General features: G+C 42.9%; 1 protein-coding gene across 1 annotated transcript in view; it reads right to left on the bottom strand.

Annotated features, from left to right (window-relative positions):
* Window positions 1–12,690: 12,690 nt before the first annotated feature.
* The window catches only part of KIF16B (kinesin family member 16B), a 142,197-nt gene continuing 129,710 nt past the window's right edge, over window positions 12,691–25,177 (bottom strand). Inside the window, 1 exon segment of the mRNA XM_086631102.1 lies at window positions 12,691–13,930. Within this exon segment, the coding sequence (XP_086487228.1) occupies window positions 13,772–13,930 (159 nt within the window). The 3' untranslated portion in view covers window positions 12,691–13,771.

The following is a 25,177-nucleotide window of genomic DNA, read 5'->3' as shown; positions in this document are numbered from 1 at the left end:
ACATAAGTGACGGTCTGCACTTTTATTAATGAAAACATCCATTATTATTCCTTTATGTAGAGCAGTGGAGCACCTGGAGGCCTTCTGCATCTGAGCCCTTTATGACTGCACCCAGGCTTAGGAAAAATATGCCCTCAAACACCTTTGGATCGTGATAGATTTGACTGCTAGTGATCCTGGTCTAATCATAAAGCAACTTTGAAATACTATACATTCAAAAAAACCACCTTAAGTCCTGCAGGAAACTGGCTCTGGGCATATTTAGCAATAGGGATGAACGTGTCTTGCTGAGAAACAGCACTTTGAAGTTGCTCCCAACTGGATAATGAACGATTAGAAGAACAAATGAGCTAAGCCAAGTAAAATGTACGGGTGTGCCCACAGCACCCTTCATCTCTGGAGCACACTGACTTCATTAAGTCTATTTCAAATGGGAGGAAGCATCTCCATGCATAAGACCGCGATACACTAGATCTGCACGGCACCTGACTGCCAATAGTGCTCAAAAAAGCCCACATCAGCTTGGAGTCACAACGCGGCGCTGCCTGACAAACTCAATGCCAGATGGATGACCTGTATTGGACACACAGCCCTAGGTTAGAACGGGCATCATGTTCGGGTAGGAAAAAAGGATCTAAAGACTCAGCTCAGCCTCATGGGTGCTACGTGGGAAGTATCACGACAACCGGAACATAAGCTCTTGCCTAATGGAAGAAAGCCCTTCTCCTGTCCCTCAACACCAAGACATGCTTTTCCAGGTGGTGCTGCAGAGCAGCAAACAGGCACATATTCTGGTCCTTGGTTTAATCCCTCTGTTAATTCTCACCTCCCTTGCAAGGCTGTCACCAGTGTGGTAAGTGCTGTTGCGTCCTTTTTCCAGGCAGTGCATGGCACACCCAGCTCTGTGCCTGCATGATGGCAGTGTTGGGAAGGCTTCTGGGCTTCTCCTTACACCCCACACAGGTAGGGCAAATCCATAGCTCATTCTCCTTAGGGCAACCAGGGAAGGGATTTCCACTTGGGAAAAATCTCCCTGAGTTACACAGCCCCTGACATCGCAATCTATGCAGCACCCGGAATAGATAATCAATTACATCAGACTAAAGACAGACACTGCTCAGACATATGAGCTTTTCCTTTTTAAAATCAAGGGGATTGAACTAAAAAAAAAAAAAAAAGAACCGAGGACAGAAATGGTAGATAATGTCTGCTGAGCCCCTCTGAGCTGTGTGGATGAGACCCAGGAATTAAGAGATTCCCGAGTCACCTGCAGAAATGCCACCTGAGAGAAAAGCACAGACAAGAAGCAAAAGCAAAGACGTTTGGTCCAAGAGGAATTAGATGCAAGCTACAGGCACTCCAATCTGAAAAGCATCCCTTGAGAAAGGATACCAATGGCTAAATCCTGTATTTTCAATTTGACATCCCAATTTCCACAGGAGAGCATGTCCAGAAAAACACCACACTGAACTTCAAGCAACAGAGGAGCCGCAGAAGCTCACGACATCCATTTTTTAGCTCTGGACGATACTGTGCTACTGCGAGCAGCAGCAGGGGAGACATAAGGAGATGGCATAATGCTTGTTTGCAGAACTTTTATTGCTAATTGACATTTCTGCAGAGGTCCCCAGACAGTCGCAGGCAGCGCTGGTTGGCCAGGCCATGGGAAGCAGTCTAACATCGTGTCCTGTGCGGTACCCAAACGGGGGCCATAGTTCTGACAGATTCCAGCAAAGAAGTAATGGGTATAAACATGCCTAGACGTGTTAAATCCGAGCAAAAGCACTTGCAGCCAATCTTTGTTCAAACAACATGATTGTCTTACGAATTGCGCACTCCCTTTAATTTCCACATTTGTTGTGAGATGAGCTAAATCCCTCAGGGACCATCATTTAAGAAATATCAACATATACAAAGGAAAGCTTTCCTTCAGCAAGTAAGAATGGCTTCAGAAGCTGACAAAGGGCTTTTTCTTGTTTTTTTATTCTCTGTCTTTAGCTCGTTCATCTAGGGAAGTAACAAGGTGTGAAGATAAACTTTGCGATCACAGGGGAACTATGCTTGTGATTTCCTATTCAACCGCTTGCTCGGTTTTACCTTTGCTAGAAAGGATTATCTGTTGCTGACAAAAGGTGTCATCTCCACTCAGATTAATTGCACTCACATTAATTACTGGCATGGACCAAGGCTGACTACGTGTAACATTATTTCAACACGTTAAATCTAACAAGCTTGCAGTAATGGGACAGCACATGGTTCTTCCAGTCAGGTACAGAATTGCTGACCTCGTTATTCACAACCAAATAATCCTTTTAGTGTGACTCGAACCATGATGGTCTGGGTTTTCAAGCCTTTCTCTCTCATTACTTCTTCTCCCATTATGTCTGCTTTTCCTCCCCTCCATCATGGTACATCATGGCACATTGCCCCAAGCTTTATTAGGTGACTTGTGGCAGCCCATTTCCCAGCTAAGAGCCCTGCAGGAGCAGCGCTCTGCTCTGCTGAAATTGCATCCCCTAAAATACACCGCTTTCACGATTATATTTCCCCACAGCACACGGAGAGTGCCTCAGACTCTATAAAACATCGTCGTGCCACTGAATTCCACCAAGCCCCAGCAGCAGGCGCGGGATGAGGATCTGAGCCAGCCTCGACAGTCCTGCTGGAGATTTTGCAGATGCAACAAGGACAACAAACTTTTTCATCTATCAAAGTGTCCGAGCAAATTCGTGTAGGCTGTGCTGGTTGCAGCCTTCAGCTGACACACATAAGCCTTCGAGAGGATGAGCCGGTGCCATGCCGAGAGTGAGGCGACCACAGTTTGGTCTCTGAGGTTTCCTAGCACTGGAGTTGGGGTTAGTGCTAGTGGCACCACCGGTAAATTTTGACTTGGTTCAGCACTGGCTTAATTAGCTACAAAAGAACATGACAATTGGAGATAAGAAATCTGAGAGAACCTGTACCTCAAGCATTTTACTCTATTGTAGCCAAACCTGACACGGCTGCGATGTCGCAAGAGTTCCTTTGCCACTAGCCCGAGGGAGTCCGCGGAGCCAAAACTCTGCAGGAGATACTCCCCTTCCCAGAGAGGCTCAGCCCAGAGATCAGAGGAGCAGAGACGAGGAATCTCCTTTCCTCGTCTTCAGTTGCACTCTGCTTTGAGAGGCACAGCACCACTGAGCCCAACCAAAGCTCTTTACAGGCTAAACCAGCAGTCTGGAGCCTAAGAGCAATCCTCACGGAGGAGTTTAAAAAGATTTTTTCCACTAGAGCTGAGCTCAACGCTTGGTAGGACAAAACCGAGAACTGAGCTCACGACAGGCAGAATATCTTGAAAGCAGGGGGCTTGTAAACTTAAATGATTTCTCATATAGCCACAGGGCAAGAAACGGGGATTAGACCAAACAGCTTGGCACTTTCTCTCCTCATCTTTTTCTATCTTAATGACTCATTAACTGGCAGTGCCAAAGGCTGGCCTTTGCCAGACAGCCCTCAAGGGTCCTGCCTCTGGCCACATCCCAGCCAGCCTCGCCACTGAGCAGGACACGACCACACGGCTGCTCTGCAGAGCCCCACACTCCAAACACAACCGCAGGGTGCTCACACTCATGGTTCTGAGCAAAACCCACAGCTCCTCCTGGAACCCATCCTGGAGACTAATTAATAAATCAAAGAGCCAAGCCTACCATCTTTATGCAGGGCTTACTAAGGCAAAGCTCTCTCATATACCGTATGTGCTGAAAGGTCTGGGGCATCTCCCAAGTACAACCCAACTCCAGCTCCCAGGAGAAGACATCTGTGGGGTTGAAGGAAGCTGGCAGGATTTGTTCTGCACCCCCCATGATCCCACACAAGCCTCTTCCCTTGGGCTGCCACCAGGAGCCCAAAAAAACCAAACCCCACAACACCCAACCCAGCATAACTCTGCTGCTTCGTGATGTCCGTGAAGCCTCATTACAAGGGTTTTGTCCATATGCTGGTAAGCTGCAAGAAGGTTAAATTAGTTCAGTTCATACATATTTAAGTACCACGACCCGCATTATCAAGCTCAGGCTCAAAATATTTGTAATGGCACAATTAGCCCCAGGCACATTATCTCACTAGTATCAGCAACTGTATGTATTTATTTACAAATGACACAGGGGGGAATTAAATGTTGCTGTCGCTGTTGTCAGGGAAACAATCTACTTCTAAATTTTTAATTTTTTAATTTAAAATGTTGTATTCTAAGCAGGGATAGTCATTAAAATTGTATGAGGAAAAGAAGGGGAAAAAATCTGGTGTATCTACCTATGGTGGAATTGATGTAGACTAATTACAGCAGGTTACGGAGGAAAAAAATGTAGCTTTCATGTGTGACCACAGTTATGAATGTTTCTGCACATTACTTTTGATTACCGTTGCTTAAGAAGGAGAAAATAATTTATTCTGCGTGTGTAAATCCTCGGGAAAAATTGCAGGTTGGAATACATAATTTACTTTGTGTACTGCAATTTTTATGTAAATACTAGGATCATCACCATAAAAATGGTTGCTCAGTAGAGACAGATTTATAATGATATAAATGGTAATCTGTGTAGTCGAATTTAATAACTAATATCCTAATTTAGTACTTTCACAGAATTGGTTGTACTGGGAACACACTCTCCTTGAGCAAATACCTTCTAAAGCCTCCGCAGTAGAGATGGACTATCAGATCTATCTGGAAAATTGCTGCAATATCTTGTCAAGGCATTTCTGTAGAAGAGGAAAACAGCATATTTTGAATAACATAAGGTGAGACTGCCAGTCTCCAGCCTTATGGACCTTAGAATTACTTGTAATCGTTGTTTCACCAAGGAAGAAACAACACATGCATATCTTTTTTGAGCCCACTCCTCTAAAAGCCTGAATGCCTGACCGTTTACCATCCTCTGCAAATCCAAACTCACTCCCCTGTTCTCTACCCTCCCCTGCCCATCTCCCTGCTACATCACATCCACTTTTGCTTTTTAAACCAATGTGTTATTTGTGTGGCCAGAAAGCAATGTCGTGTTCCCCGCCCGTACCCGAGCGGCGCGGGGAGCGAGCCAAATTGCTGTGCAGAGCTGCGAGCAGGGGCGGGCAGCGCTCATCCGGAGAACGCCGGCACCCCTGGGGTCCTCCTTGCCACCTGGCCATGGCTCTGCTCCCACCCCACACACCATGGGGAAGGAGCGTTTGGTGATGGAGTCTGATGGAAAGCTCATCGTTTCGCTCCCTGGCTTATTTGCGGTACCTGAGCTAAGAGCTGGCGAGGAGGTGCTCTCCGGGGTACCCCTGCACAAAGCCTGGTTTCAATTTCTCAAACACGCAAAGCCATCTGTCTGTCAACAGCTCCAGCATGGGGAGCAGGGGCAGCGGGATGCCTCGGAGCCCTCCTCCGCCCCCACGTCCTGGCACAGCCCTCTGGAATGTCCGTGTGCCCTTACCGAGGGCAGCGGCCACGCTCGTCCCAGCGGTCCCACGTACACGCGGTCATGCTGTCGGACTGGCTGTTGGGGGAAAATGTGTCCCCGGAGCTGGGAGATTCGCCGCACAACTTGGCCAAACCCAACAGCCCTCCTGCAGGCAGCCACTCCAGACCAGTCTGCCCAGTCTGCTCTGGCCCCCGCGGTGCCACGGGTACCACACGCACCATCCCACCGCAGCCACACTGAGGTTACAAACTTGGAGGAATTTTTTAGAATTAACAGTTGGTTTTGCCCCGAGGCCCGTTAACACAGGATGCATGTCTCTTTAATTACTACTGGTTTCCAGTCCCAGGCCCTTTATTCATTTTCCTTTACAGCTGTGAAGTAGTTTGGTTTTCTCCCAAGTCTGTCCCCAAATAAAAGACTTAATAACCACATTCTCGGACATTTTTGTGGCGGGGTTAGTAAGTCACAGCACTAGCTGTTATTCTGTAGATTAAAGCTAAGGACATTAAATAGCGGCTAATGGGTTAACCCCTTGGTGTCAATAGGTTCCCAGCTTCAGTGACTTCCATTTGACAGAGCTGGAAAATCCTTGACATTTTGCACCAAGGGGTTAATTTGAAAAGGAATGAGAGTTCAGTTTCAGTTACAAGCTTAGGTTTAATAATAAGGGAATGAAAAATTTAGGTTACCTGGAGACCAACCAGAGTGTAAAATTGTCCTTGAAGGTGCATTTCCATGTGAAGGTGAAAACAAGGGGGTTTGAACATCATAAAGCTGGAGGAACAGTAAGGAAATACAAAAACAAATGGGTACTTCAGCTTGCTTTTTTTTTTTTTTTCTGCATCCTTGGCAATATCTAAGGGGACAGTAAACAAATTACACCAAGGGAGTGAAAAAAGATCAACACAACAAGTGCATTTAATCTCCAAAACAACTGCAACTGAAACGTGATTTACTTTAAAAAGGGCTTGGGCGAAGGAACCAGAGGAACTGAACATCATTGGCAACCCACAGAGAAACCACAGAGCAGCTCCTTTGCTGCCATTTGTGGGAAGTCATGGCAAGTAATCAATGAGTGCTGAGCTTCAGGCAGGTTAACATGGGGAAGGGGTGTTAGACTTGGCTCTTGATGTGCTCAAGTGGCACCAGCACCTTTCTTGGTCCCCTTCTGCCTCTACCTTCCTGCCACCACTAGATTCCTGCGTTTTGAAGGGGTACCTACCATAGGAAGAAAAGTTTCCACCTGAACAGAGAATATTTGCCATAGTGCAGACAAATCATGAGCTCTCAGAACAAATTAGTTACTCTAAGTTCAGCATATCTCCAAGGAGAGAGATACCGACCATGAAATTTTCAGCAGAGATCTCTGTGCAGCCTCAATAACTGCAGCCCAACCCTTTCTACCTGGATAATAAATCACTCAACTCGAGAAGGTCCTGTTCTCACTGATTTTCTAGGATATCAGCTAGGTAATCTCGCCAGCCTTGTCAAATTCTTGCTGGAAAGGTATTACAACAGCCTTCGTAACGGCATAGTGAATATTATTACTGCAAGGTGCAGGACACCAGATGGGTGTTTATAGAGCAGCCAAGCTCACCCTGTAAAATCTCCTGCACGTAAAGGCCAGGCTACTCAGTAAGGCTTTCAAATGCCACCCTTGATTTAATTAACAAAGAATGAAATACATGTTGCCAATACACCCTAAGAGAGTCCCAGTTAGGACTGGGAAGCCCACAGCTCTTCTCACTGACACACTAAAACCTTGCTCCACCACTACAAGAGAATGGGGGAAGTGAAATCCTCTCGCGTAAGAGATGAGCTGTGCTGAAGGATGCTCTCATTTGCTCTACATGTGAGCGATTCTGGTTCCAGTCAGTAGATAACGCTATGCAAATGTTACTGTTACCACAGATTAAGAAATTTGTGATACATGTTTTTAGAAGAAGCACTTGGTTTTGTTGTGTTTGTTCGTTTGTTTTAATATGCATGCAATTTTTTTGGCATACTTCCATTCTCCATTGCGTTTTCTAACAACACCCAGTGCTACTCACACAACAGATCAAGCCAAAGTCTGGCATATAATTAAGATGTTAAGAGGTAACTTCATCTGGACACATAAACCTGAGCACCTGCTTATGAAAGCAGGTGCCAGAATCAATTCGCTCAGGCAGCTTGGAAGCTTGTCCAAGCCACTGATTTTACACCCCGTTGAGCAACCTTTTCGTGTCGGAGCACAGAGGGCATCGCTGTACCTCCTGGAAGCACTTGCTTCCCAGAACTGGCTTTTTTTTTTTTATCCACATTGCACTAATGAACACTCCCAAGCTCAAAACAGGACAGATCTGAGTACAGGACCAACTGAGATATGTGTCTAATTGCTCACACAGTCTTATGGTGACCTTTCAGAGGGCTGTATCATCCCTACATTGTCCAGCGCTCTTCTCCGGTTGCTCAGCTACTGAAACGATGAGAATTAGAGATGGTTATGGATGGAAATGTGCCACAGTTTGTTTTTTCAATAGTAATACACTATGTTGTCTCCTGTTGAACTCGATGGAACTACAGTGATTTGATACGCAGATGGTTTCAGTTTCAGAATAAAAAGACAACCGTGATGCTGAAGTTCTGAAAACACACCGAGATTTCCCAGGTCACACAATAATAAGAATAATAATCATAATCTTCCCCACCCCCTCTCATTTTTGAGATTCTGGTTTCTGATGTAATTTACAATACCATAAAGCAAGAACATTGATTTTTGCAGAATGTGACTAAAACCTAGTTTTAATCTGTGATCTCCAATCCATATCTTAAGGAAAAACAGATTACCACAGAGGCAACCCTTGTCTCAAGGCAACATTAAAACAGGTTAACATGAAGAAAATACACTGTTGGGCAAGGATGGTGACAAAAGGCAGAGGCCCACAAAGACCTCCTGACCTAAACAAGGAGGTATCATTAAGCAGAAGGCTCCTTTTCCTCAAACATAATGTTTGAAGAAAGGCTCATGTCAAATGTTAATTACAATGGCAAAGAATATAGGAATGATCATGAAAAAGCACAACAATGCCCCAAAAAGCTGTAGCATGCGAGACCTTTGAAGGCTCAGAAGTTCAAAATATGTAAAAAGATCAAAAACTCACGTTCCAGTTTGCTAGATCAGAAGATGATGAGATAACTACCTCTTTTCAAATAATAAAGGGTTTTTTCTTTTTCTTTAGCTCTTCCCAGTATATTCTTCTAAACCATCTGTAAAACAAGAAAACAGAAAGGAAGTAATCAAAAACTGATGAAGAATGAGAACGAGCCATTCAGACAAAAATGTTACGAGAAGATAGAAGAAGCTATCAAAAGAAATCGAGAAGGACTTTGAAAAAGCCTGTAGACTTTTTTCTTAGACCTATTTCTTTTTCTAAGACTGATGTCTTAAAAACAACAACAAAAATGCTGCCGAAACTCTCTGCGAGAGCACAACCTGTGCTACAGGGAGTTGACACTTCAGCTGTCAGCATGATACTGGAGAAAAATGTCAGTGTTTATAAAGAAAATAAAACTATAAAGAAGAAAATCGAAACAGGGCTCCCCATGCTGCCGCTGGCTTTTTTTTTTTGCGGAGACACAAGGCTAGAGCCTCTAGTCCAAAATCTTGCCTCCGTTTTATCAAACATTAACAAGATCCCTTAATAAGGCTTCCCAACACACTCACTCATTTTAAAACTGTTTTAAAACTCAATCTCGAGAAGACAAAAAAATCCCCAGTATCTTTTGTGATCTGGTATTCTTGTCCAGTTGGACAAGCTCTCTTACCAATTTAACCGCAGCAGACAGGACAATATCATGGAAGCTTACATATTTCCCACAAAAAAGCCTATTCAGGTCACAGCTCACTTGTCCTATCTGTTTTGGTTTCGGGTTTCTTTTCTGATCAACTTTGTGGTCATTGTTTTGACAACAGTGCATCCACAATAGCATTCTGGTCTGCAAACAATTATAACAAACCAATAGAACAACAACAATAAAAAGAAAAAAGCATCCAGTATATCAAAAATTCACTTTGTAGGCCTGTCAAGAAAATGTATCTGGACTTCAACCCTTCAACTGGACCTCAAGGTCTATGCAACTCCATAGATCTTAATTGCTCATGAAGATTTTCCTGCAAAGGAACACCTTCTATTTCCCCCGATGATGTTGGAAGTCAACACATTTTTGCTCTTCAACTTATCAAACTTTTTTTTTCCCCGGGATCTAATGAAACACAGAGCAAACAAACCCAGGGGTGGACATAAGAATCTTGCTAAGTTAAAAATTATTCATCGAATTTTGGGGCTTCAGTGAGCTGGCAGCATATAAAATTCCAGTCTTTGTCACAGTCTAGTACAAATGTTATTTCTTATTCTCATATACAGTATAGGTTGCACAGACAGTAAATAGGAAATTCTGCAATAGGTTTTAAAGGATCACTGGAAAGATTGGGTCTGATTGTCTGGAGCAACAGATTTAGTTTCCTACTTTTTTTTTTCTAATTTATGTATTTCAGTTCCTCATTTTATCTGCAACAACTGCAAAAACTTGGAAGTAACCAGCCAAGCTCTACATAGGTGGTTTTCCCCCCCATATACACTTTTAGGACAATTCTGAAGACCTTCACCTCCAACAGCAGCAACTGAGCCTCTGTTTTAGAACCCACCCTGCGGGCTCTCGGGACAGGGCAGCTCATGGAGCAGGAGACTGCCAGGAGCTATTTAGCGGCAGGGCTTTGGGGGCTGATCTACCTCTTTCCTATGCAAAGCAGCATATTCAGCGGAAAAGCATTTCCAGTTAAAGGAGTGAGGGGTCAAGAACAACAAAGAGTCTTTGCCTAGAGGTATTTTGCATCTTGACCAAGTTATCACGCAGAAGAATAGCCCAGCACCATCTCCAGTGTGCCTTTTGGCCTTCTTTGTGCATCCTTATTCATGAAAAATTGCTGTAGGGTCAGGAAGGATATGAGCCAAGTGTCTTGGTGACTTACATGGAGGCACAACTTCAGATACACGGGTAGGAAAGATGGCCTCAGTACAGTAAAGCAGTGAAATGCACACTTTGTTTGAAATATAAATAGTCCTGATACAGAAGTTGAGGTTTCGCTTAAGGACTTCATTGATGCAAAACCCACAAGCTCAATTACAGAGGCACTTTGAAAAAAGTGTACGAGGCCTGGAGATGACTTTCACAATGTTTTTGAAAGTGTCAATATTTTAAACATAAAATTCATGGAGAATTTTAGAGCCTGAGGATATCTTGACAGAAACGCAGACTGAACATCTTGAAAACGGCTAATAATTTCGACATGCATCTCAGCTTCTAATGAAAACTTCTTAAGAAGTCTGGGTTTAAAGACTGTAGGTTATAAAGAGCCATCATATTTTTACTGATGAAATTATTAAAAGATGCCTCTTGGTCTAGCCTAAGCTTGCAGTCATTGATTAAACTCTGGGTACCACTGAAAGACATATAAGAAGGTGGGAAAAGCTGATAGCCTCGGGTTGTGGTCCTAATTGCACGCTTACACTTGCATTTCTGTAGCTTTTAACTTGATGACATTTTAAATGGAGTGATTAATCGGCCTTTACTTTGTTATTCGCTGTGTACACATTTAATGCTGCAGGCCAGATCAACCAGCCAACATAAATTAGCCACCTTATTGGCAGGTTTATACCACCAGAGCATCTGGTCCTCCCGGAATTAATCTGTACTGTAGACAGGAACCAAGTACAAGCGTTCTTTTAAATTCACATGAAAAACACGAATATTCATATTTTTCACTCGACTTAACTGTCTAGTTGCGTTTTTCTTAAACAGGTTCTCCAAATCCAAAGCGACACGAAGCATGAGACTTACCTCTGGGAATCTTGTGCGCTCAACCCTTCTCAGACCAGCATTTGCCACGTGGTACGATGGAGTTTCGCTCATCAGGCTCTGTGCTGCTTGCCACGGGAAAGCACTTAGCACCGCTGGGTTTTTTTTCAGGTAAGAAACCTGCAGAAACTGCGTTTGTGCAGCAGATAAAGCAGCTTGCCATTTCTTGGCCTGCCAGGTCTTTTCATAGAAGAGGCACGCAGGAAATAATGCTCTACGGTTACATGAAATTCACTTTTTAAAACTCTTAAGCATTAATTCTTTATCATATTGCGTTGCAATGAGGCAGGAAGGGGAGGAGGTCAAGGGAGAAGAAAAGACAGAAAAGACTTTCTGGTTTTGAAGAGAGATTTAGGGTCAAAGTTCCCAGGGCACTACAAAAACCAGCAATACCATGTCCAGTTTCTGCTTTTGAAGCATTCATATGGATCACGAGGGTAAATACAGCCAAGTGGAGTTACCAAGTTTCCATTATTGTGTGCAGCAACACCAAACTCCAGTTACTCAGCTCTCCGTACAAACCCAGCAAGCATCCAAACCTCCACTTTCTTATTTGGGAAGCACCAGTGAAGCACCAGTGAAGGCAGAGTGAAGAAGGGAGGGAGGACATGGCCTCCTGGTCAGGAGGATGATAAGGTACGGCACAGAAAGGCCCTGAGAAATGGGAGAGGTGTAATACAAGCACAGGTCACGGTAAGAATCATGAGGTCGGGTCCTTGTCAGTGACGAAGTGCAGGGGAAGTAAGCGCTCCTGTGCGGAAGTGCACGAGGGAGACTGGGAACGGCTGGGACATGGTGCAAAACCACTTTGGGAATCAACAGGTTTGATTGGAATGCTTAGCTTAAAAACCTGGCTCCTAATTGAAGTTATTAAGGTGCCCAAGTCAGATAGAGTCAGACATATCCAAAGACATTAAAGTCTACCCTGATGATAATCGGGATCCAGTGGTTTAGGAATTTTATCCTAACTTTTGTTTTCATTGAAATGAATCAAAATAATAAAAATACTCTCAAAATTTAAATGATCTATTAGAATTTTTTTTTTAAAAAAATTTCATTAGAAATGCTTATTGTAGCAGGCTAGGCTTAGTAATGGAAACCAATTATCTTTATACATCATATTAAATGTAAAACATTACTGTTCAAATAATTTAGGTCATTAAATAAAAACATCACCAGTGTTCTTACTTTTAGGTTTTAATAATGATTTTTTACAACATTAAATAGTTTGATTGCCATGACCTATCAGTGGTCAATGGTGGCAACTCACAAATAATGCTTCACACTCCTAACAAATGGCACACAAAACTTACCTTTTGTTAACGTGTTTTAATAATTGCAACTTGTTCAATTTTGATTTTTACACAACCGATTATACATTAACATGTACACATACTCAATTCCAGTCACAGTGCATATATATTTTTGGATCTGCAGCAATATAAAATGACTTCTACCTGTATATACATGTGCAAGTCCGAATGAGTCCTGAGTAATTTTAAAGTACTAAGAGTCAAATGTGGTGAATTTCAACCGATGCAAATAAAACTTAGGTTTTACAGTGTTATGCTTTCACGAAGAAGCTATTTTTCAAGAAAAGAAATATAGCACTTTGCATTAGCTTTATGCATAGCTGTGAGGTCTGTACAGTGCACACTATCCACTTACAGTCTGGGTAATTAGAAAATTTGAAAAGATGCTGACCGCGTTCTTCGGTAACTATTGCTTCCTCTGCTTCGTAATTAATGGCGAGTGATTCGTTCTGCTTCAAAACAACCAAGTGTGGAAGACTTATACAGGGTTTAAATTATATTCTTTCTGCTGCATATATTTTTGTAAACATTCAAGTGACCCAGGCCTTTTAATTCTTCTGAGGAAAACTATACAATTATACAGTCAAATAGTTAAAATGTGTGTCTGGGAAGGAAAAAAAGGAAAGAAGAGTGGAGTACGAGCATACCTTAAATGTTACAGCATGCCCTAAGGAAACAAAAGAGGTTCTTTAAGGAACAGCTTAGAAACCAAAAGGCTGCTCAGAAACCCTCTGTCAGCATGACACACCGTCACGGTAAACACGAGATGCTCTCGCACCACCAGAACGAATTGTCTGAGCAAACGGGAAGGAAGTACTCCCGCTAAGGAGTAGGTCCAAACACAGCACAAGAGTCAGACCCTTTGTACAGTATTAACAGAGCAACTTACACAAAAATGTCCGTATACCCCACGCTAGGAAAATGCAGGCACTAATATGAGAGCTGGTAAAGGACACAGGCGAGCGTTGAGGTGTAGGTGTCTCTAAGCGGAGCTGTTTTGATGCAACTTTCCAGGTATGGAGGAGGACACCTTGTTTTCATTTCCCTCATTTCTCTCGCACCGCAAAAGTGAAGGCACCGCTCCGACTGTGCTCCTCCAGCATAAAGGTCCTGGCCCGAAAGTCAGCTGGTCCCGTGGCTGCTGTAGTCAAAGACGCCTTTCCTGAAGAAGGGTGAGAATTCGCAGATGGTGTGTTTCGACAGAGTTAACCCCACTTTATCGATGTGCAGCGGAGACGATGGAGATTTCAGCATCGCAGAGAAAAAGCTCCTGAGGTATTTCTGCGGAACGAAAAGCAAAACGTCATAAGGTTTACTTGATCAAATTGATTACGACCACTTTGAAAATGTCACTGAACAGCGGTATTAAAAAAAAAAAAAAAAGAAACAAGATCTCCATAGACTGTGGAAAGTCCTTTTAATAACCATCAGCATTTAAATCCACCCATAAAACAGGTCTACTGAAATGTCTATACAAAGCTCAGGAAAAGCAGAAAAGAAGTATTTTCCACTTTCTTCCCCTGCCAAGCTTCGTAACTGCTTTATTCTGCACCCGTCTGATGCTGTCTGGTTTACTCTGTAGCCATGTAAAGCTCTCTGCTAATCACGACCCGCTAATACTGCCGTCTAGCATTACCAAACACTATAGCAGGTGCAAACCTCAAATCCATTCTGCAGGAATTTCACTACATATGGACACAAAAAGACTTCAGAAATCTTTCCCTCATCAAGCCTCCACAATCCCTGCATCGAAAAGGATTTGTTTTGATCAAAGCCATCTGCGCAAAGATTGCATGACTTCCATATTATCTCAGAACCTACCAGCATCTTTTCACTGAGCTGCCCTCTAAATTTCATGGGTTTTCAAGTCTTACAAATAAGAAACATTCCCCTTCCCAGAAGTTAATATTCACCAACCGCTGTGTGACTTGCATACATTTGAACCTAGAGAAATTGTGACAGATGAACATTAATACAGTTTTCACAAACCTGATGGGGTTTCCTTCACATATGGGTTGCATTATTACAATCATTTAGCATGATTTACTAGGTCATATTTATAACTTTTGAACAAAACACAGTAGGTAAAACGTTGATCAGACAGGTGCTAAAAAAGTACCCATAGAATCACAGAATGGTTTGGGTTGGAAGGGACCTTAAAGATCATCTAATTCCAACCCCCCTGCCATGGGCAGGGACACCTTCCCCTAGATCAGGTTGCCCAAAGCCTCATCCAACCTGGCCTTGAACACCTCCAGGGACGGGGCAGCCACAGCTTCTCCAGGCAATCTGCTCTGATGCCTCACCACCGTTAGAGTGAAGAATTGCTTCCTCATACCTGATCTAAATCAACTCTCTCTCAGTTTAAAGCCATTGCCCCTTGTCCTATCACTACATACCCCGGTAAAAAGTACTTTTCTGGGCAACCTGTTCCAGTGCTTCACCACCCTCAGAGTAAAAAATGTCTTCCTTAGATCTAATTGAAATCTACCTTCTTTCAGTTTAAAGCCATTGCCCCTTGTCCTATCACTATATGCCCTGGTAAAAAGTCCCTCTCCAGCTTTCTTGTAGGGCCCCTTTAGGTACTGGAAGGCTGCTAGAAGGTCTCCCTGGAGCCTTCTCTTCTCCAGGCTGAACTACCCCAACTGTCTCAGCCTGATTTCATAGGAGAGGTGTTCCAGCTCCCTGATCATCTCTGTGGCTCTCCTCTGGACCCACTGCAACAGCCCCATGTCCTTCTTATGTTGGGGACCCCAGAGCTGAACACAGTACTCCAGGTGGGGTCTCACGAGAGCGGAGCAGAGGGGCAGAATCTCCTCCCTCAATCTCCTGGCCACGCTTCTTTGGATGCAGCCCAGGATAGAATTGGCTTTCTGGACTGTAAGCGCACATTGCCAGCTCGTGTGGAGCTTCTCATCAACCAGCACCCCCAAATCCTTCTTCTCAGGGCTGCTCTCAATCCATTCGCCACCCAGCCTGCATTTGTCCTTGGGATTGCCCCGACCCACGTGCAGGACCCTTGCACTTGGCCTTGTTGAACTTCATGAGGTTCACACAGGCCCATCTCTCCAGCCTGTCAAGGTCCCTCTGGATGACATTGCTTCCCTCCAGCATGTCGACCACACCACACAGCTTGGTGGTGTCAGCAAACTTGCTGAGGGTGCACTTGATCCAGCTGTCTATGTTGCTGACTAAGATATTAAACAGCTCTGGCCCCAGTACCAATCTCTGAGGAACGCCACTCGTCACTGGTCTTTACTCGGACATCAAGTTGTTGGCTGCAACTCTTTGAGTGTGACCATCCAGCCAATTCCTTATTGATTGAGTGGTCCATCCATCCAATCCATGTCTCTCAGACTTAGAGACCAGGACGTCATGTGGGACAGTGTCAAATGCTTTTCACAAGTCCAGGTAGATGACGTCAGTTGCTCTTCCCTTATCCACCAATGCTGTAACCCTGTTGTAGAAGGCCATCAAATTTGTCAGGCACGATTTGCCCTTAGTGAAGCCATGTAGGACGTCACCAATCACTCCCTTATTTTCCCATATGCCTTAGCATAGTTTCCAGAAGGCTCTGCTCCATGATCTTGCCAGGCACAGAGGTGAGGTGACCCACTGTCACCCAAATAGTTTTAAGGCAACCCTCACATGGAGCACAAGGATAAACAACGTTGCTCTGCTACAGATTGACCACACAAAAAGATAACTCAAGAAACTATTCACTAATCTTGGATGCAGTGGGAAATACATCTGCAAGATAGAACTGCACAATCTCCTAAGGTTTAGTTACTTGAACTCGGCAGCTTTTGGGTCATGGAAGTGGTTCTGTGCTTGGGAAGCAGTCCTAATTATTCACTCTCTTCTCAAGGAGAATTCCTCCACAGTATAACAACCTGTTATCTATTTAAGTGCCTCGGAAACCAGCTGTATTAATATCACAGAAGGCAAGGTAACAAAAAACAAGAAAAAAAAGCAGCTGGCACATAAGCTATTCTCTTGGCAGGATTGGTGAATTTTCTTTTTTATTCAGATCTCCCACAGGTTGTATTAATGTTCATGAAAAAAAATTTCATTACAAAAATGCCTCCAAGATGAATTCCAACAGACTAAGAGGTAATTTAAAGTGAGCAACAGATGTCATATCAGCATTTGTCATAATCAGTTCACAACGTAGGGCCCTTTAAAAAAAGTCCCAATCCAGTAATGCCTGAAGGATGAATATGGTAGAAAATCAAATGTAAAACACGGCATCCTGTTAGAGTTTTAGCACTGTGCTGAAAAGTTACTGCAGTAATTCCAGTTTATGGCTACCGAAGGCTCAAAGGTACCCAAATATCTCGCCAGAGACATTACAAGACCTATTGCGTTCACCTTGGTATGTATGACCAGATAATTGACTGTCATGCCTTTCCTAGAGAGCCATTACTCATTGTTTTGGCATGATAGCTCTAATGGCAGAGCAAAAAAAATCCCTCTGCTATAAGCGTATACTTATCCGACAGGGAAACACTAGGAATAGCAGGTAAACGTATTTTCCCAGATCTGCACACAAGAGTTGCTCAGCGAACATCCCAGATTCTATGAACGTGAAAAAGATCCTTGAGTAAATGGCAACAAGCAGACCCTACCAGATTACGACGGAATTCATTTAGTATGAAGGTTTCCAACCATATGGCTTGGCATTATGTGATCTGCAACAACCACCCCGGAGCAAATTAGCCCTCTTATAAATCCCATCTCCGCGTTTGCCCTTGTTTGCAATGCTGATGTGCTGGCGTAGCGCAGAGCTGATGCGCCCTTGACACAAAGCTGCTGTTGCTTCAATGAAATAAAGGCTGCTCTGCCCACATCCGCTGGCGAGGAGTTAAGTCCCGTAACGAGGGAAACGGTGATTGATGGCAGAAGTGTTTGCTCACACCACAAGCACGGGCCTCGATTGAAAAGGTCCATGGCTATGCAGTGAGGGGGAAGGTTGCTCTGTCCTGTTGGCTGCAATGTGGACAATGAAATAGAAGAAAGTGGAAGGAGAAAAGAAAGAGTGCTCCTTACTGGTGCATGGAAAAATGCTTCCCAAATTCAGATAGGATGAGACGATGAGTGTCACAGCAAGCTGGGAGAGAGGCAGGAGCACGTCAACACCAAGCCCCAGAGATGACATTAAAAAAACCCCCAACTTTCTTCAACATCCCGAAGGGACTCAGCATGGAGTTTGTTGCATTCTGGGAAGCCACTGCAAGATGCTGGAGTGAACAAGGCTAGATGAAAGCATCTCCACTGTCAGGACTCGGTGGGCAAGGGGGAGAGATGTTTTCAAAGCTTTTATATTAAATCAATTTCCAGCAGCAGATAGGATTTTTCTCTATTTACAGAGCAACCATATTTGTACTGAGTTAAAACCAGGCAGGAAGCACTCTTGCATCTTTTGATGTGCTCCCTTAAAAAAAATTTCTTAGCAGGCACTGGGAAGCTCATGGTGCCTTCATAGAAACACATCCGAATTTTACACAAATCAGTGCTGTGACTTCCTATCAGCATTTCACCGATAGCATCTAAATCTTTACCCGTAGGATGCAAAGTGCTACATTATAGCAATCCTAATTTTGCTAGGTTTGCATGATTACCTTGGAAAGAACAAACTAGATAACTGCAACAAATATTCCAAAAGGCTTGTTTTTATTACTCGTTTTCATTTGTTAGCTGTTCAAAACTCTAGTCATTTGTTCTGGATTATTTAGTCTGGTAATCAGTGTTCTTCCAAACGCACTTAGGAGTTTCATTTCCCTAATAGCATTCGACCTGCTACGTTGCTGGTTTGCTGGAAAATATCCTAATTATAAATTTGTAAACATCTCAATGTGAGGACACAAGACTTAGGCACTATAACAGGGATGTAAAATGGGTAACAGATCAATCCTGTTGGTTGCTCAGTCTAAACACACATTCAGGATCACCAGTTTAGAGAATGGAAACATTCTTTGTACGTACAAAACGCTTAAAGACAGAAAGTCAGGTTAAAAAATAAAAAAATCCAAAATAAGAAAAGTAGTGGTTTTGCCCTCTTGGCACACATTCCAACCTCCACGGCCTTAACTTAAAATTTATGACAGCTGTACCTGCAAGTTTTAACTCTGCATTCCAAGTGTTTGCAAATTAAACAAGACTTTGGGAGACCTGAAGGTTTTTCTTCACTTACTGGTTGGAGTAGCTTTCCCTCCCTTTTAATTATGTGAGTAGCAAAAACTGCAACCATTTTAAAAGCTTATTAAAAATCATTTTAATAGGGTTCACCTTTTTAGCAGTAGGCCAGCGTTCATCGCGTGCTCAATCCATCAGCACAGCAAAGTCATTCTAATGATTTTTGCACTACTTCGTGACGCGGGGACCTCGTAATTTTATACACTTTAATATAAATCCATAACTTAATTTAAAGTTATTAAAGTTATTACAATCAAAAAGCTTTCTGGAATGTGAAAGTGTTCTTATCATCCTTTCAATTGTGGCATATTAAAGAGGAATTCAGTTCAATGACATTGTTCTCATAATCCATTACAAACAGCGACAGCCTCAGAGACCAATAGCAGAGCTTAGCAAGAATTGGATTTTTTCATTAACTTTGGTGTGTTTAAAAATTCATCAACTCCGGTACTTCCAGAAAGTGAAGAAACTTTGAGCTTTCTCTCTCCTACAGCTGTTTCTAGCAATTTCCTCCAAAAAACCTCAGCGTTTAAAATTCTTTAAATATAACATTTTACAATTAATATTATAAATATCACCTGCTAATATTTAACAGAGCTGAAAGCACCACAAACTTTAATAAGATAAACCTTACAAGGCTCTGGGGATTTTTGAAACAATAGCTGCTTTCCTTTGAAACAATACCCTCCTTTCAACACCTACACATCAATGTGACAGTCAAAAGCTTTACCACAAGGTCTCAGAAGGTCATTGGCAGCAGAGCCAGGACTAATTACCTTGCTCATCTGGCTTCTAGCATTGGCTCCTCTCTCCTTTTAATATCGACACTAGTTTCTCTCAGCACCAATCACATAATTATTCTGTTGACTCGTGTGAAGCGCTGCAAGCTTTAAATCAAATCTTGATTTGAATTATTCATAGAGCAAAGCATACATAGGTATCAACAGCTGTATTCTATAGGATAGGAATCTGATTAGAAAAAGAGAGACAGACTGAAGCACATTCTCTGACTCTGAAAAAACACGTTATGCTGCAATTAGGTATTTGCAAAGTAAGATCTTCCCGAGGAAGACTCTAGCCCGAAACAAGCAGACAGGAATATGCTTCGCTTCCCATCTGTGATCACAAAAATAAGGATCTGCTTAGAAGACAACGCATGCAAAGGGAGCCTGCTGTAATGCACAAATGGGAGCACATCTCCGGCTTTTGTCTCCTAGAAAGAAATTGTTGGGCATACACAAAGGAGAATGAACATTTGGGGATCCTTTCCCAAATTAACCAACTTCCTCTAGTTTGGACCCTTCTACTGGTGTCTTGAAGAGAAAAAAAAATGACCTCCAGAGTGGTATTTCAAATACGAAACACTGCAGAAATGCCAGCCATCGTCACTGACTACAGTCTCTACTGACAAAAAAAACCCAAAAGCTCAGCTTAAATGGCACTGAGAGGTGATGGTGTCCCACAGAGACTCCAGGCTGGTGAAGGGCCCTGTCTGGGTGATGCTATATACAGAATTCATATATGGTAAGTGATCATACATCTTCCCAAGAAAAACAGGATTCAAACTTCTCATTGGATCTGCTTCTTCCTTATGTATTTTCCTTACTGGCAAAGTCAGAGGGAACTAACACTGTATGGGGAGGTAAGCCGGGGTTGCAGTCCATCATGAACTTAGTATCACACTACTGGGAGAGCGCAGAAGACAAGAAGCCTTAGGAGAAGGGCTTGAAACAAAGCCAGCTCTGCTGCATCTGGGACATACCACATCTCAAACATCACACAGGACTGGATTGTGTGGGTCAGGTGTGGAGGACAAGAAAAGCCATTAGCCACAACATATGAACTGAATTCCAAGGGATCAGGTGCCAAATATCCCAGCATTACACCCTGAGGGGTATTGAAGATGTTTAAACCAAAGTGTTTTGTCGAGGCAGCGGTCCCATCAGTCTTCTCTTGTGGTCTACAAGGATCGCTCAGCCCTCCATGTCACAACTGCGTTCACCATAGTTAAGCTTCTGCCCTGTGCCTGCCACTAAAACCATCTCCCCTTCCTTGGGGACCACCAAGGCTAAACTGGCTAATTAGGAGTGTGATAATTGTCAGCATAATGTTCTCATAGCTCTCTAAAAGTTGCAGATCCATTTCTGGATTTCTTAACTTAGAGCGAGCAGAGAAAGAACTGGCAGATCGCAAGATTATAAAACATGAGGTGGCATTGCTTTGAAGTACAGCAGCTCAAAAGGACAGGGGACCGTACACATTCTATGACTAATATCTTCACCTCCACCCATTCAGGATTAGGATCAACTCTCTGCTCACCAGACCTAACTAGCTCAGACACATTTTGGTCTCCTGCAGGGTTTTCCTTTTCTTATAAAGAAAACATAAGGCTTCAATTTTTTTCCCCAACACCTCAACATATATTGCAAGGTATCATAAAGCAGTTCTGTGTAAAATATGTGAGCAGGACAGCATGTGATATTCAATACCTCAAGCGATATTTCAGGCCCTTCAGGAAGTACCTAATGTCATCTCTGGATCCGTACACATTTATCTCCTGCACACACCCTTAGGTCATTATGTGCAGCTGTGATTTCATAGCGATGAGAGAAAGACTTATGCCTGGGACACTACCTGGTGCCTGAAGGATCTTATTTCTGTGAAAAATTTGGAGAGAAAGCTTCTAAAATTACAACAAGATCACCTGGGGTGATATCTTTTGCAGGAAGACCAGGATGGCTGGGTTCTCCTGACAAAAACTAGTGTTAGACACTGTCAAAGTTGTGCAAAGCTTCCTTGAGGAGTGGGAGGTAACATACCTATCCCATAGGTACCAGAGACCTTGTTCTAGTCACACGACTTGTGTGAGCAGAGAGAGATTTTTCAAGAGAATAAAGATAGATTCACACATCTTTGAAAATGACAAGTCACCACTGCATTAGTCATAGTACTAAAGGAGAGGGGGGTGGTATTTGCTTCAGATTGGCACGCATTAATTAGGCTCAGGGCTGGATTAACTGGCTTCGCATTACACAAGCTGAGAATAAAGGATTGACTCGTTTTAATCAAACCCTTCCTGTTCACTTTGATTAGGTCTAATCAGAAGCGAGGCTGTTTACAGATAATGCTTGGTAGTCACTGGGAAAAAAAAAAAAAGTTAAAAAAATAAATAAATCAAGAACTTCCCAATCAGCACCACCTTACCCTGCGTTTGTGTCTTAGACCTCTATGTACAGCTCCAGCCCATGCACCAACCATTACTATCCAAAACAAATTCGACATATAGATTCTACACATAATTCCACAGCTGTGCGCAACGCGCATCACCAGCTCTCCTGAGGCACACCTACGTTAAACTTCCAGCTGTCCTACTGACAGACTTTGCCTGCACGAACATCCTCTTCCCGATGGAGGAAAGCAAGCCTGGTCCAGCAGGGACCAGCACTGCTGGGCACGCAGCAGCCAGGCACAGCTTCGGGGGGAGCAGAGCGTTTGCTGCGAAGTCCAGCTGCCTGTGCCGTGAGCTGGCGACGTTTCCTAAGAAACCAGGATTTACAGGTTTCCCTTAGCACAAATGAGTATGGCAAATCATGCTAGGTTGGAGTTTTTTTAATATACTAGCAAACATCTTGCCAATTTGACTGTGATACACACATGTAAACTCTCATCTTGTTAGACTGAACTTGTTCGCTAAGGAGCTAGATAGGAGAAGACGAGATTGAAAGCTCCTACCAAAAATGTAATGTAGCTCTTTTGTCAGTGAACAGATTTACCTCATATAGCTCCCAAATGCTAACATGGCTGTAAATGCTGGCTCTATAAAAACAGAATTTTACTTCGATAGCAAAGAATTCAGCCTTTGATTTTGTTGGAGCTACAAAACTGAACTATGGAGACTTGTGTTCCTGCCACTGCAGCGGCACCAACACTGCAGCAGTCTGTTGGTGGTGGACTTAACCCAAAACAGAGAGAGAAGCAGCAATACCATGCACACCACTCCTTTGGGCATGTTTAGAGGTACTTAAATGACTTTGGGACTAAGCTGGTAAGAATTAAGCTCCTTAAGCAGCTAAATTTCATTAAAAAAAACCCAGAACTTACATTTTTAGCCCCTTGGGAAACTCTCCCTATGTTTTTACGCACAGCATAATGCAGATTCCTTGAATCTGGGTTACAGTTTCAGTCACAGCTACACAGGTGAGAGTAGATTTTACCACTACATCTCCAGAAGCATTTGAATGCCACTAAAATTTAATTTTACCCAGGGTGGTACTGAAATTTACTTGAACTCATACACCTTTCTGAATTTTCGTAATGTACAAGCATTCTGAGAGACGCCAGTTATGATTCAAGGTGAAACTGCTCTCCTAGGTTTTCAAAATCCAAACTATTCATTACAGCTATTTAGAGCGTTTTTCTATGCGAGTCTAATGGCATGAGCACATTATGTTGAATTACTATTATGCCACATCAATTGAATTAACTTCTGAAGTCAGTTTACATCCCAAATTACAGCCTTATTCTGCCTGAAATTCATTTAAAATCCACAGGACTTAATATTTCTTACAACGCCTGCATGCTAAAAGGTTATATTCGTTGGCTTTAAGAAGCTCCAATGAAAACTGAATTGTAGGCTGGCAGGAATAAAAAAAAAAAAAAGGCAGCAAGGGCTATGATTTACAGGTGCTCTATCAGCGTGAGTCTTCGTTTGGAAGTGAATGGCCGTATTAAAAAACATCAAAACAGACCTGACTAGTGAAGGAAACCAATCTTTTCTCCAGAGCACAAGTCAAAACAAGTCCTGTCAAAATCTATTCAGAAAGAGCAACAACAGGATTGAATTTACCACGCATCCCTGGGCCAGCAGTGACAGCGTGTCGTCTGCTGGAGTGGCCTTGGCAAACAGCTACCAAAGCACTTGACATGCATCACCCTCTACTTCCTTTGGTGAAATCAGATGCTGGAGGATGACTGATATGCTTGCTTTGAAAAGAGATAGCACCGAGGTTCAACCTAGCGTCCTTGGTCGAGCACTCTCTTTATTCATCTGCTCACGTCTGAATGGGGAGAGCCATTATTGGAAACCGATGAAGGTACACACCTTCGAAACTTGATTTGTAGGAGCATGTTGGGAAATTTATTCTGAACCGATGGCGAAACACATTAGGATGTGGAGCTAAAGTAGAGTTCAAACTACATGCTGTCACATATTCTGAACTTACTAAATTATGATAAAACATATCTCCTTATTTTCTGATACTCTAGAGTCTCTAAAAAGGAAAGGAAAGAGGTCTCTGAATTGCACATCCTATTTAATTCTTTGGTTGTAATGGAGACAAACGTTTTATCACAAAAGACTGAGTTTTTGAGGTAGAGATCTGATGGTATACATCTAAAGAAAGAAACACCAAAATTATTGTAAAGGAGTGTGTATGTTACGTAAAGTTACCTCTAGCAAACTCTGCGTAACAGGGTTTCAGACCTGATCTTGAATAAGGCACTGATTCTGAGCAGACGAGACCAAGGGGCTGCTTATGCTCCCTGTTCCTCTAGCACCCAGTAGCCTGTTGGACCGGAGCTTAAAAGTAACTCATCCAGAAAATCACCCCAGGCTTTCACTCCTTCTGAACTACCATCTTTCTTCCCTATTGCTATTAAAAGAATAATGTCTTGCATTTACTGTGGGTCTGGCTGCGAGTCTACTGTATTTAATCAAAGTAGCATTTTATTGGTAGAGGATCAACTGCTGACATAAGCAAAGTCCTAATTTCGACTTATTTGTATCTAGTGACTGTAATCAATAAGTAAAATTAATTTTATTTATTCACTTTTTGAAGCCAAAATGCCTTACACGAGAAGCAGCACCATCCAAAACCAGATGAAATGCTTCACTGCTGAGAGCTGCAACAACTCCTCTTTGAGGGCTGCTGCTTCAAAGAAGAAAAGCCAGGTGCCTTGGGCAGCCTCGATGATGCACTGAAGGCTGGGAATCTGACATGTGAAATTGCTCTCAGATGGCTAACTGCAAAGTTTTACTGTCTGGAGGCAAGGCAAGACTTTGGTGTTGTGCTGAAAAGCAGTTATTTTTGTGATAAAATTTTTTAAATGGTTACTAGAGGTTACGAATGGCGCTTGGTGCAGAGTAACCATATCCAATCTACAAAATTATCCTTGACATTGATTTCATATAATTTATATTCACAATATGGCCCAAACACACACACTCTTCTCTTGTCTTTGTGGATGCATCTATGCTCTTTCCTCCTGTGCTCTCACTGCATTCCTGTTCCTCTAGAGGGAAATTAAAACCATCACTCCAAGATGTTGCATTCT

This window comes from Tauraco erythrolophus, chromosome 2, assembly GCF_009769465.1.
Source record: "Tauraco erythrolophus isolate bTauEry1 chromosome 2, bTauEry1.pri, whole genome shotgun sequence".
NCBI lineage: Eukaryota > Metazoa > Chordata > Aves > Musophagiformes > Musophagidae > Tauraco > Tauraco erythrolophus.
This window is presented reverse-complemented; position numbering and strand designations above follow the sequence as displayed.